Source organism: Gymnogyps californianus, chromosome 13 (assembly GCF_018139145.2).
Source record: "Gymnogyps californianus isolate 813 chromosome 13, ASM1813914v2, whole genome shotgun sequence".
In the NCBI taxonomy this organism is placed as follows: domain Eukaryota; kingdom Metazoa; phylum Chordata; class Aves; order Accipitriformes; family Cathartidae; genus Gymnogyps; species Gymnogyps californianus.
Window position 1 is genome coordinate 11,691,017 of NC_059483.1, and position 13,341 is coordinate 11,704,357.

The window sequence follows — 13,341 nt, forward strand, 5'->3', positions numbered from 1 at the left end:
AAATATAACCCAGCATTAATGTTCATGCTATATTTGGACCTCTAAAGACCGTGGAAAAAAAATCTATTACCATTACATCACCACCATCACCCTCCAGCATCCCCCTTTGCGTAGGAAATCGTCCCACTCCCCACTCCTGGTTCTGTACCTGTGGGTCAGCTAACCGTGAGATATCAGGATAAAGATAAAACTTGATGCCTTCTGCAGCTCCAGGCAGGGTCACACCACGGATGAGCAGAACAAGGAGCATGATGAATGGGAACGTGGCAGTGATGTACACTACCTGGCAATAAAAAAAAAAAAGGTATGTTTAGTCTGCGGCAGTCAACGCTACACCTCCAGAATCAAGAGAGATCTAACGACGGGAATTCAAAGCCCCCTCATACCTAAAAAGGACCCAACCTGAGTTTCTGTGTCTACTTTTAGTTTAATGGTCTTTAGCACCTTATTGCTTTAGGCCTGGAGGTAATGCAGGTTCATTAATCCCTCCAGAGCCCCCCAGACAGTGGTCATGTCACTCAGGCAGAGAACACGTAGGATTTTATACAACTCATGACTTTTGTTAGAAATTCTGCCTTTGCCCCGCTTGTCCTCCTCACATGACAAGCGCACCTCTGCCACGGAAGCTGAAGAGATTTCCTCATTGAGTGTGCCTGAAGCATTACCTCATTCTTTATCTGAACTTAAAAACTGCAAACTGTTTTGCAAGCTCTGCTGCTACCTCTGACCTTGCTGTGCAGCCTCACTACTGCTCCGACAGGCAATTTCACCAGGCACTTCTTTCAGAGATGAAGATAATTTGGTCTGTGCTCCTGTGTCTCCCTTCCCATCACCTTGAACGCAGGAAGCCCTTCAGGTTGGCATCAGCCTCAACAGTGGTAATTTCCAGTCCCATAACTTCATTCTTGCCCTTGCTGCCTATTCAGCAACATCATTATTGGAAACTAAGGCTCTATTCATCCAGTTTGAGAATATGTCTTCATTATCTTTAACCTCTATTCCCACTCTCTTTGAATAACAGCCTACTTCTTCTCTTCTTGTTATCTTCTCATTCATTTGATGAAAGAGCCCTTTGCTTTAATTTCCAGCACGAGGGTTAATTGAGCTTGTATTTGGACAGTTCTATCTTTAGACCCACACCTTTTGACCTCTAGCATTTTGTTTTCTTTGCTCATCAGTGCTTTCTCTCATTTTTTATATAACCGCTGTGTTACAGTCAAGAATCACTACTGTCCAAGAAAGGGCATTTTTCATGGAGTCAGATGATTCCCCCAGGTAGTAACAGTTTGCTGCCATGAGTTAAAATGTATTTTTGTTTTCCAGAATTTGTTTAACTACAGCAAAGCTCCCGGGATGCACCATTTTTCTTCTTAAGTGTGTCCTCTGAGAATAGCAAGGAGAACTCAAAGCCTGCATTGCCATAATAACTCACAGAGCTGAACTGATTTCATAAAATGAAAGGAAATCTTTTCATACATGTCCTTTTTAATTCTCTCCTTGAATTTTCTGTATATTTTCCACTGAAAAATAATATATATTACACATTCTAATTTTTTTAAATATAAGCCAGGCCTATGAAAAATCAAAGTTTTCTTACAAAAACATACATGCCTTGACATATTTGCAGGAACTGAGTAAACGACACTCAGAAAGCGGCCTTTGCGCTGCAGGTAAAGATTCTCTCGTAACACTGGAGGAATTTTTAAGATCAAGCACATTATCCAAAGCATAAGCACAACTATTATTTTTCCTCATGATTTCATGTTTATTTGTCCAATACGCTACTATGAAATTTAAAAACTATGTCTTTTTTTTTTTTTTCCCCTGCTCTCCAAAGAGCCATTAACACGCTGGAAAGCAGGGAAGTGCTATAAACAACCATCTACTAAAGTAAACTAGACTTCTCAAATAATTCAAGTCCTCCATTAGAGTTTCCAGTTTACTTTCGTTTGACCCCAGAGTTAATGGAGTCAACCGGAGACTTTCCAGTGGTTTTGTTGGGCTTTGGCTCCACACCCCCATGAGCTCAGACGCTGCGGAGAGGAGGCAGCGAATTCCTACCAACCGCCTTGTCTTAGGAATGAGACCATTTAGCTGGATTTCCAGAAAACACAAATATTTAGATAACTGGTTTTAACAGACCTGTTTTCAACCTGTTACCTTCACAGGGGCTTGAAATAGTGTACCATAGGGAGCTTGGAAAAATCTCTCAGCGCTACCGTAACCTTTACTGAGCAGATACCAGGCTCGCCAAAGGTACTGCAGAAATGTGCACTCGGCTACTGCGGGAGATTTATTGTGTTCACCTTTACTATAAAACTTACACAATCACCTCATCGGGTCATAACAATCAGAGGCAACAGAGAAGCAAACATTTTTGTCAACGTATGCTTTAGAGGTGTAGAAGCTGTTCTTTGGGGCAAAGCTGGCGGGAATCCAGGGTAAGGCACCAGCATGATTTTAATGAGGCTTCATGACAAAAATCACAGAAAGCAAGACAAAAACGACAGTAAAGCAAGTAGTTTGGTCAACAGTGGAACTAATGAGGTCTGGTTTCCTACGGAGTTTTGTCTCCTCGTTGATTCTGCAGTGTGTAACAAGGTAAAACTGCTAAATGATGCTTTTTCTGCAGTTGAGGCGTTTGGAATTGCTCACTCCTCCTGACTTCTCTGGGGGCTGATAAAAGATGGGTTCATGCTGTGGCCTTTTTCTCAGGTGGGACACTAACGGGGTGGCTCCCTTCCACCTAGCTGACCAGAAACGTGTAGGAATCTAGTATCTTGAGACCTCTCTACCTCTGTTAGATTTATCTGAAACGCTGCCTCAACCAACAGGTTTGAAAGCTAAAAGAGCCACATATATGCAATGGCTTCAGAAGCCTTTTCTCATGAAAATAGGTTTAAAAACAGTACTGTATGCAAGGAGCAATAATATCATGCTTCATGTTGTTTAGTAATTGGCCAAGATTTGCTGTAATTTGCTTCTTGCACTGGAGTAGGATGAGGTTCAGGAATGATTTAACTGTTATCCTTTAGAGAAAAACATGATTCTGAAGAGCACACGATGAGACTAAAACCACAAACTATTCAGAATCTCTGTTAAGGAGAGTGCTTCTGAACGAGTACCTAAGTTTAGTCTTCTGTCTCTACACAGAGCTCTTCTGTAAGTGAGTGGCATTTCAAAAATGCTATGCATCCACCAGTTTCCACTGACTTAAAACATCCCTACCACAGCTATGTTAACATCCACCCCACTGCACTGAGAATGAACTTGGCTGGTGTGAGAGCACAGACAGGGAGCACAGAGCACCACACATCACAACCCTAAGACCTTCCACGCTCATAACGTGCATCAGTCGGACGCTCATCCTCAGAGAGGCAAAGTGGTACTCTAACCGTGCTTGTATCTGCTTCTTGATGCCATTCCAGTAATGGCTACTTGACTCACAGGCATTTTGGGTACTGGCAATGACTTTCGAAAGTCAGTTGAATCTGAATCCCTCTTTTATTCAATGCAAAAATACATATTTTTTTCCAGGAAATGGTGAATATCTTTAAGAACAGCATTACTTAGTATTCCTAACATCTGATTATAAAAAGGGTAAAAGAGCACTTACTTTCCCAGTGGATTTGACTCCTTTCCAAATGCAGAAGAAACATATTACCCAGACGAGAAGAAGACACAGTGCTAGATCCCACTTGATAATACCAATATCTTCAATTCCTGAGGACAAGCTCAGTACATTGCGCCTGAATATTTGAAAGGAAACAAGAGAGAGATGCAGGAGCTCAGTTGATGCAGAATCTGGTTGTGATGGCTGAGAGTACACGATGGTGTGTAGGGCAGCAGATGCATGGGCAGCTCCCTGCCCTTTGAATGCTGCTTGCTAAGTCAGCATGGCTTATGTGAGCAAAGCTGACCTTTGCAGTCCTACATCTTCCCTAGGTCTGTGGTACTCTTTTGTTCAATATATTGCACAGCATTTCATTCTCAGCTCTTTTTAGCAGCCCATGACCACCTCAATATGAGATATGAAAGTATGCTCAAAGCACTGCGGCTTTCACATTTGCTCCCTTGCAGATGCAAGACCGACTTGCCCTGGCGTCGCCACAAACCCTGGCTCTGAAGCTGCGCGGCAGCATTGCAAATGATGTCTCCATCATGGACACTTGCAACTGGCCTGCATCCGTGTGTTTCTCCTCCTTTTCAGTTCATTAGCAAGACTGCCGCACGGAGGAAAGGGAAAAAGCAATGCAGGGAACCGTCACGCCGCACAGCTTTGCAGGGCGAAGGCTGGAGCCATTATCAGTTATTCCCCTGTGGCCTCCCACATACAAACACTGCCCGGGCGCGCCGCTGTCTGCCCTCAGCACCGTCCCCACCAGGGTATTGTTTAGCGAACTCCAGATATTTGGTAAACTTTATTCTGTCACTTAGGTTAATAAATAAAAAGAAATTCCTAAGCTGGGTCTTAAGGGAGCAACATCTGACCATCAAAATACTCTGTTCCTGAGGGAAAAAATTCATTAAGGCTTCTCTATATTTCGTAATTGCCATGGCTCATTGTTAAATACTGATTTAAAACCATTTTTTTAATTTCATGTAACATACACTGTCCTCACACACTGGACAGACCTTGTCATACCTGATACTTCATTTGTCAAATATGTATGAAAGAACAATTCTGACTAAAGAAATGAACTTGCTACCTAACAAATTGTTAATTAAATTTTATTTTCAGACAGCTATAAAAATCAGCCACTTCCCTTCACCTAAGTTGTGGAGAGCAGAGACCACAGCAGTCTGGGGTGCCGTACCAGGGTCAGGCCCACAAGTGCGGCATGCACAGCTTTGCGTGTGGATCCAGTACAAGACAAACCACTGTGGTTTGCTTTTCCCTCTGAATTAATTAAACTTTTTTTTTTTTCCTATTACCATGGAAATAATAGCGAATGAACTCACCAATGGAAAATTTGCAATTAGTTTTTGGAAAAAAAACCTGGAACGACCGTTTAATAGGACTCAAACCCTCACTCATCTGTTTTTGCGTCTCGTTTGCCAAATTCACTTGGATTACCTGTGTGAATGTGTTCTCACACCAAATGCTTTATTCTCTCTGAACGTGTGTGTATTTTGTTATGGAAAAGGACTAATGGCACCAGACAGGTTAAGTCTGCCCTAATCAGCACAGCTATTCAACAGTGACGAGAAATCCCTCGGTAATGAATATTTGGCATAAAGTTGCAGTCCTGGTTCACCTGAGCCTAAAGAAACCAGGGAAAACCCGCTGTGCATATACAAAAGAAGAAAATACATTTATAGGATGACAAAGTTCAGCTGCAACCTTCTGTGGCTTTTTTAAAAACAAATGGCAATTTTCCAATCTAAGGGGCAGTTCATATTAAAAAAACGCAACCTATAGAGCTAGCTCTCAGGAAGCCATGAAAAATTAAGTGCAAATGCATTTTGGAATAGGGTGCTCTATTAATGCATTCAGCTAAGACTTCTTTGCTTTTTATTAGGGAACTAAAAGCAAGTGGTCATCTCACCTAGAATTTGCCCCAGCAATCCTTTCAAGCTTTTTTGGAGGGCACCCCAGTGGGTTACTGAGAGCCAGATATGTTAGTTTTCTATGGTGAGGCAGCAAGTGCACTAAGTGATGTGCTGGCTTTCTCTGTCCCGGGCTATCTCGTCTCACAAAGACTACCTCCCTCAAGGAATCTGCTCAGAATTACCAGGGGAGCCTCAGTGTTAAAATTGTTTAATGAAATGTAACCCAACATATTTTTGCAGCAGAAGCACTCAACCTGGATTTGCGATACCCTGAAAATTCAAGTTCAGGAAGGAGCACAAGCCAGGCTATGCTGATAACTCTTCAATTTTGTTACACAATCCACTGCTGCTTAGATTGAGCCAAGCCCACTCAACTAACTTCACGCCATTTATGCATGAAGTTGTTACTTATTCTGATTTATAGTCTTGATGCTGTTATTAACTGTCACTCATATATAATCAATGGGACAACAGGCTGGGGCCGAGTTTGTTGTAAACATGAGTTCTTGAACCTTGTTCGTACACTAATATGTTCTAGTGCTGTGCAATATGGGAATGTAACAGGAGCCGTAACTGGCTCTAGAACATAAACAAAAATAAAATGAGAGTTATGCAATCCTTGAAGGATATTCCAGCTCATTAATCAAGTGAATGCAGTCAGGACCTTTCGTACCAGGAAAGGAGAAGCACCCTTTTGTATTGGATGGACAAGAATAACTAACATTGAAGCAGTTGTACCAGAAGACTATTAGAAGGAGAATATGAAACAATTTTTAAAACACTCAAGTTTGCCCCCAAAGGCAGAGACAGCTGCCTTAGATTTTGTTTAGTTTTTGTGTTGCACCCTTTGGGATTACATGCCATTAGCATGTGATGGTCTTTCTTGGGATTTGGATGAATAAAGTCTGCTGATTACCAAATATTTATAAACACTTGGCCAGCATCAGACAATCAGAGGTTTTGTTCAACCATAATTACCCTGTAACACTTATTCCTTATGTATTAATACGTGTGTAAGCCTTGAAGGTTTTGGACTTTAAAATAAAATCTTCAGAAATAAGACCTGAAGCATGTGATACCAAGAGGTAAGTCTCCTGATACAAAGCCAGATTTGCTTAACCCCCTTTTATTGCTGCTCAAGCAAGCATGTGATTTGCACAGAACATTAATTCAAATGAACTGAAATGTCAGGCTGTACTATACGTCCAGCCAGGCTGAGAAGGACATGTGTTATTCAAAGCAAAGAGGTTAATGCACCAATGTGGTCAATTATATCTGGGCAGCATTAGTTTTACAAAGCAATACTGATGAGGACACTACATAAATATCCCACAATAAAAATGGCATTGGGTTTCAGAAACCAAATACTCACAAACCCCTGAATTAAATCAGAATTAATTGTGCCACAAAGCAGATGGATATCTTCAGTTAAAGACTATTTATTGACCTGTCCTTTCGATGTGGGTAGCTGGCTGGCTGGCAACTGGCATTGTCTATGATGGCAAAGTACTTGAAAGTTCTTAAAATTATTTTTAATTTCAGAACTATAAAGAATATAGCATGGCTGGGGAAAAACTGGGGATACTAAATGCTTGCACCATGTAAAAGTTATGCTACTTCAATTACAACAGTGCTGTGTGATCTCTGTCCTTACTTGAAGACACCAATAGTTGTTTATGCAGAGAGAACAGCTATTTTTAATACTTCTGTAAGTGCCATGAGTCCTGAAGGCAGCTTGCTCTGTTAAGGGCAGTTTCGCTCATGATGAAACAGTGAGCTATGGACAGTATGTCTGTATTAGTAGGATTACGCAGCCAAACTCCTCCCTAGCATGGCTCCAGGGAAGAGTTCAGTTCACGATGTTTAAAACTGTTATTTGAGGACAAAAGTTAAAGTGGCTGCAAAGTGCAAGGAGAGCCGCCTCCACGAGCACTAATCACTGAGCAACCTTTGCTCTGGCTGTACTACAGAAACAGTGAGGGCAAGATGGAGGGAAGGGGAAAGCGCTGTGAGGATCAAGGATTTCTCCTCCAGCCTTGGGCACCTCCAGCCTGGCTACATCTGTTAGGCTGTGTCTACAGGAGGATTTGGTTCAGCTTGCAGGGGAGTTTTGAGGACAGAAACTCGGTTTCTTTTAGAGGAAACTTAAAAGCTCCACCCCTAACGTGCTCCCATGGGGACATCATTCCCCCAACCCATGGACAGGCTGCCCTGCCATAAGGCCCTTCATCGCGTACCTGCAGTGTCGTTACCCATGGAAAGTTCTGGTGTCCTCTGAGGTCCTGGAGCCCCCACTCCTTCTTTTACAGCCCAGCCCTATTTCCTTCTGCTATGGCATCTTCAGTCTCCTTAAGTGGACACGCCACCTGGGGCCCCAGGGAGACAACCTGGCCCATAACTCTTTGCATTAGAGGAGCAGAAGCTTCTGGAGCAGCAGGACAACCCCATGGCCACATCAGGAGGCTGCTAAGCTCATGGCTACCCCAGGTACAAGAGGACCTGTGAGCAAAATTACTGCACAAAATTGAAGATTTACACAGTGCTTTCGAAGTCCTGGGAGAGTAACTCTATTTCAGGGGCAGCACTGTGGAGCCGTGCTTCTTTGGGAGGCCTTGAGGAGACCTTTGAACATCCTACCAAGCCAGCTACTCATTTGGATTCAAGGCCCTCAGTCCCAAAGTCATTGTGGGAGAGTCCAAAGGAGTGAGAGTTGCTTCCTCTTCTACTACAACTTGCCTCTAAGTTCCCCCAAAATACCCAAAGGTACCATTTAACAAACCTTTTCCAACTCCCTCCATATTTACAAGGGAGGAAGTCACCTGGGAAAGTATCTGTCACTCAACATGGAAACGCAGTGCTCATGGCACGGTGAAAACGACTGCCCTTACAGCCTGCACCCGTCTCTCACACCAGTCACCAGTGCCTCTTGACAAACTGCTCATCCAAGATCTAATCTGCCCTTTGTATTTTGGCTCTTGTGTTACAAATTTTAGCACAGTTCATAAGAGTATTTTTTTCTAAACCTAATGCATGCCAAATATCTTCGGCATGAACATCATTCCTGCTGGGGCTATTTGCTGACGCTTCTTTTTAAAAATAGAGAAGTAGGTACAAGTTGATCAGGGACCAAACTGGACTTTAAACATGCTGAAAAAGCCAAGCTGGGTTAGAAACTAATTCTACTCTTAATTGACCATCTGAGCAAGCCAAGAAAAAAAAATTTCTTCCTAAGCTATTTGTAGATCCTTTGGATTTAAGTTTCCCTACAGGTGTCTTCCTCTGCTGCTATGTTTTGATGCCTGCATAAACACACAGAGGTTTGAGGTCATGCCCGTTCAGAAATCAGGTTATGCAATATAATTTAAAACTTGAAAAATAAGAGAGAAATGGGAATAAGAAGCTTAGGCCTGATGAAATCCAGGCATCTGGCAAAACAGAGTCTCCTCAGAGACTGCAGAGAAAAATGATGTAACAAAGATGACCTGAGAAACCTACAGTACAGGACAATGTTCACGACCTCTGTCAGTTTTATTGCTGAGGTCATTGCCTTGCTTCGTTGTCAGGCTGATAAGTGATGTGTTACAGCTTCACAAAGTGTACTGCAAATGCTAACAGCTGAGGAAGAGGGAAAGGCAACCACAACGGGGGTGATTTGTCACTGTTTCCATTGTAAATCCCTGCTACCAGAGCATCTAAAGTGACTTGTTTCTGTTCTCATGCTGCATTTAGAGAATCCCAACTAAGAAGGAAACAAGTTTTCTTCCAAACCAGAAATTCACTGGGTTTTTAGGGCTCCCTGTACGCTCTAGGATGAACGCAGTTAAACATCGAATGCCTTCCTCCACTGCTCCCAGCCTGACCAGTTTGTCTCAGGATGGGCGAGAACTGGTAGCAACCACCAGTCAAACAACTGACATCCAGAGCAATTTTCTTTTCCTATCTAACACTCCCCATGGGGCTTCCATAAAATCTCAGGCCAGACCTCTGGCATGCCACCGAAGCGCCCCAAAGGCACCACAAAGAGGGGGTACTTACTCCCAAAACTCCGTGACAGGAGAGGTGAAGTTAGTGGCATTCAGTGATATCCAGAGCGTTTTGTTCTTCCTGAGAGTGTCTTCCACGCAGGTCGGCGTGTTCCACTTCTGGTGGCAGTGCGCCCATGGCAGGACGCTCTGGAACGACTGGAACAGGTAGTAGAGTCCCCAGGCCAGGATCACGATGTAGTACACGTTCAGAAGGGACACAATCACTATGGAAGCATAACCAATTCCTGGCGAGAGGGGGAGAGAAAAGAAATACGCGCAGACGTGACAGCCACTTCTTGCTAGGGCGCCTTGTGATCTCATGGAGCTGGTGCTGTTCCCGCTGTATTGCGGACTTGTATCCTGCTCTACCACACCGCTGTTCGAAGCTCAACTCAACTGGATCACACATAAGCACAGACCTGCCACCATCTCTGACTAGCACAGGCACTCAGGGTTGAGTTTCTGGCTGTGGTTTGCTGACATCAGAGGGGAGGTCTGCAGGATGTCTACCCAATTTAACACTAACCTGGCTATTTCAAGTTTTATTAAAAGGAAATCAAGGCATCACGCTTTGCTTATTTGGGAGCTACTCCATCTCACATCTTAGGTGCCTACTTGGGCAACATCTTTCTCACCACACTGTCCCCCAAGCCAGCTTCCTTGGAGGCAGCTTGGCTGGGCAGTGCCTGCACCACTCATACTTATCAACTGGCTTGTCTCAGCCTATGTGCAAAAAAAAAAAGACAGTTCTTGAATGAGTTAAAAAGGAAAATTCCAAAGCTCTCAATGTGAAAGCTGCTGTTTCTGCCCCAGTTTCACTTGTGCAAAGGAAGCATGATATTTGTAGCTGTTATGGTTAATTAGATCAATGTTTAACTCTGCTATCAATATTTGACGATAAAAAAAGTTCCTTGTTTGTGTTTTAAAAGCAGGGTCATGGGCAGATAAGGGCGAGTCCTACACAACTTCGGGAGGTGGCAGAATGCTGTTCCGATGAAGGCTTTAATTAAATACCGCAACTGTTCTCCTGAGTCTGGTATCTCTCTCCTAGCTTGGCAGTTTAGCTCCACTGGCAGATTCATACTACGTCTTAATCAGAAGCAGTCACTATTTTTTTAAATACAAAATGAAAGGACTCTGAAAAGTCCCCTTTACTGAAAATCTTTTAGCTCCAAAAAGTTTACAAAGTTTGCCGTTTAGGAATAACAGGAAAAAAAAGAGATTTCCTTTAAAAACTTAGAGCAGTCTCTTACAAGAGGACGAAAAGCCTATGAGGTTCCCTTTAACATCACTCTGACAGCTATCCCAGCACCTGGGATACCTGCCTCATATTTTACAGTTTCAAACCTTATTGCAGGAGGAGTCTTTATCACCAGAGATTATTTTTATGCCAGGTGAAAACAAGCAGAGCAAGTGCTATTTATTCTGTGCAGCTGCATTTCATTCAGGATATACAGCTAGTCACATTATTAGAGCTACAATTTCTCTTTATGGATGCCTGGGAGATTGCTATTTAAACAAGGAACATTCCTTCCTCCTCCTTCTCAAAAAAAAAAAGGCTTCATAAAAGTGGGAGGAGGAGGAAGAAAATGGAGCTAAAGCAGCATGATTACCTCAACTTCAGCAGAGTTCTAAGTATTAGGTGGGAGGGTGAGCCACGGAGAAAGCCCTCACTTCTGCTTGGGGTGACATAAGGGGAGAGAGATGCCTGGAACAGCAACGGTGGCAGAGCTAGAGACACGTCAGCGTGAAGTGCCCACTCTTTCCAAATGAGATTTGAAGAGTGATGCTCTGTTTAGTGTAATTATTTCAAATGATTCTGCCTGTGCTGTCGAGCTGTAAAGGGTAATCTATACACAAGATAGGCAACCTCAGTAGTTTTTCTAACCTGTCTTTCATTTTTCATTCTAGTTAACTTCCAGAGCAGCATTTCTATAATTCCTGTAAGCAGTGAGAGATTCTTCATTCGCTGGCAAAGGCCCTTCAATAACATCAGATCAACATGCCTGTTTGCCAGGACCTGCTCAGTTATGATGAAAGTCCCGTTCCTGAATCCTACCAAAAAATGCTGTCCAGGTTTTGGCTCTATCAGTAACAGGGATGATGCCAATGATAAGCTTTCACATGGCAGACCAGATTATTTGATTTCCAGACCAGAATAATATTTTGAAGATGCTTTCACTAAGGTCATCTAGCCTTCCAAGACAACACTTTCTCCGATACCTGTGAACAAAATGTGCAATTGTCTTTTTAAGGCATAATATGCAATTTCTTTCTTGCTTATCGGCAGTTCTGCCAGTTAACAAGATGATAGCATCAAAATCAATACCTTTATTTGTCCTTCAGACTCTCTGACTTCTACCTTTCCAGGAACCAATATCATACCCTCAATTACTACAGCAAATAGCTGAATTAATGGACATGAGGGGAATAGTGTTGCTGCATATGGTTTACAGAGGTGTCTTTAAGCAGTAAAGCACAACAAGATGTACTAACCAGTGAAAATAGGGCAGATCTTTTCCCAGCATGTAATTCCACCTTCAGAGGTATACTGTCCTAGCACCACCTCCAGGAAAAACACGGGAAGACCTCCCCCAAACAGGAAAATGAAATAAGGTATAAGAAATGCACCTGTTGAGAAAATACAATAGTACAAAATTGAGATGAAGTGAAACTTAAACAAGATCGTCTAAAAAGTGGTAACAGGCATATATAAACAAAGCAGCATATTTGATACTTTAATATCAGTATACAATAATCTTATTCTGGGGTATTTTTGCTCATATTCTCTGCAAGGGGAATGGGTATACACAGCTGGAAAGGGCATTTTCTTACCTTTTTAAAGTGAAAATCTGCAATAACGATGGGGTTAGGCACACAACAGTTTCACGTGGCTCAAAATGCCCTTATTCTGAAATCCACTGGTCTGAAATCCTACTGGTCTATATTAATAGCATATCTTTTGGTTAAAACTCAGACTCAATTGTAGCAGAAGTAAAAGAGCAGAAAAGGTTCAGTAGTATAAAATTTTAAATTGCTGTTGTTTTTCCCTAATTAAGTTTTAACAAGAACTATTAAGTAATAAAACAATCTCTCCTGAAGACTGGTGAAGAAGGCAGAAAACAGATGTGTGAATATTCTTTTTAAAAATTGGATGAAGGCACTGAAAAATAGTAAGCATAAGGCAGACAGATTGATTCATGAGAATGAAATAAAGAAATACTCACCTCCGCCATTTTTGTAGCAGAGATACGGAAACCGCCAGACATTGCCTAAACCAATAAATCCACCAGCCACGGACAGCAGAAAGTCAATCTTGCTCGCCCACTTCTCCCGCTGGGGTGGCTTTCCTTCTGCCTCATCCTCAGGCCGTGTCCCCGGGCTCTTGCCGGGGGAAGGTTTGAGGATGTCCTTGTGGAAATCTTTCAAGCACTGAAGCTTTTCCTTTGTTGCCATATTTCTGCTTTCTACATAAAAAAAAAAACAACATACCCTGGGTTTATTAAACAGTCTTTACTGGTAGAGCTCTCTAACACTGCAAGAACTGTTTAACCAAACTCATTCCATAAAAAACAGTGCTGTTTATCAAGCTGAGATATGAAAATACATCTGCTGCCTTCACTGACCGGGAGAGACAAACCACCCCTGGACTCTGTGGTCACCTCTTTGCGGCCAGTGCAATGTAGGGGATAGCAAAGGTTTGACACCTCTGCCTACCTGCTGGCTGCAGACAAAAGGCGTATAAAGACTGCACACTGCATCG

The 13,341-nt window shown here is 42.6% G+C and overlaps 1 protein-coding gene across 3 annotated transcripts in view; it reads right to left on the reverse strand.

Annotated features, from left to right (window-relative positions):
• Positions 1 to 13,341, reverse strand: part of SLC6A6 (solute carrier family 6 member 6) — a 52,268-nt gene that overhangs the window by 15,315 nt on the left and 23,612 nt on the right. For all 3 annotated transcript variants that reach the window (XM_050904415.1, XM_050904414.1, XM_050904416.1), the window contains 5 exons: positions 12,806 to 13,045; positions 12,075 to 12,209; positions 9,589 to 9,823; positions 3,617 to 3,749; positions 149 to 283 (listed from right to left, as the gene is read on the reverse strand). In XM_050904415.1, coding sequence (XP_050760372.1) covers positions 149 to 283; positions 3,617 to 3,749; positions 9,589 to 9,823; positions 12,075 to 12,209; positions 12,806 to 13,034 — 867 coding nt within the window. In that variant the 5' untranslated portion in view covers positions 13,035 to 13,045. The remainder of the gene's footprint in view (positions 1 to 148; positions 284 to 3,616; positions 3,750 to 9,588; positions 9,824 to 12,074; positions 12,210 to 12,805; positions 13,046 to 13,341) is intronic.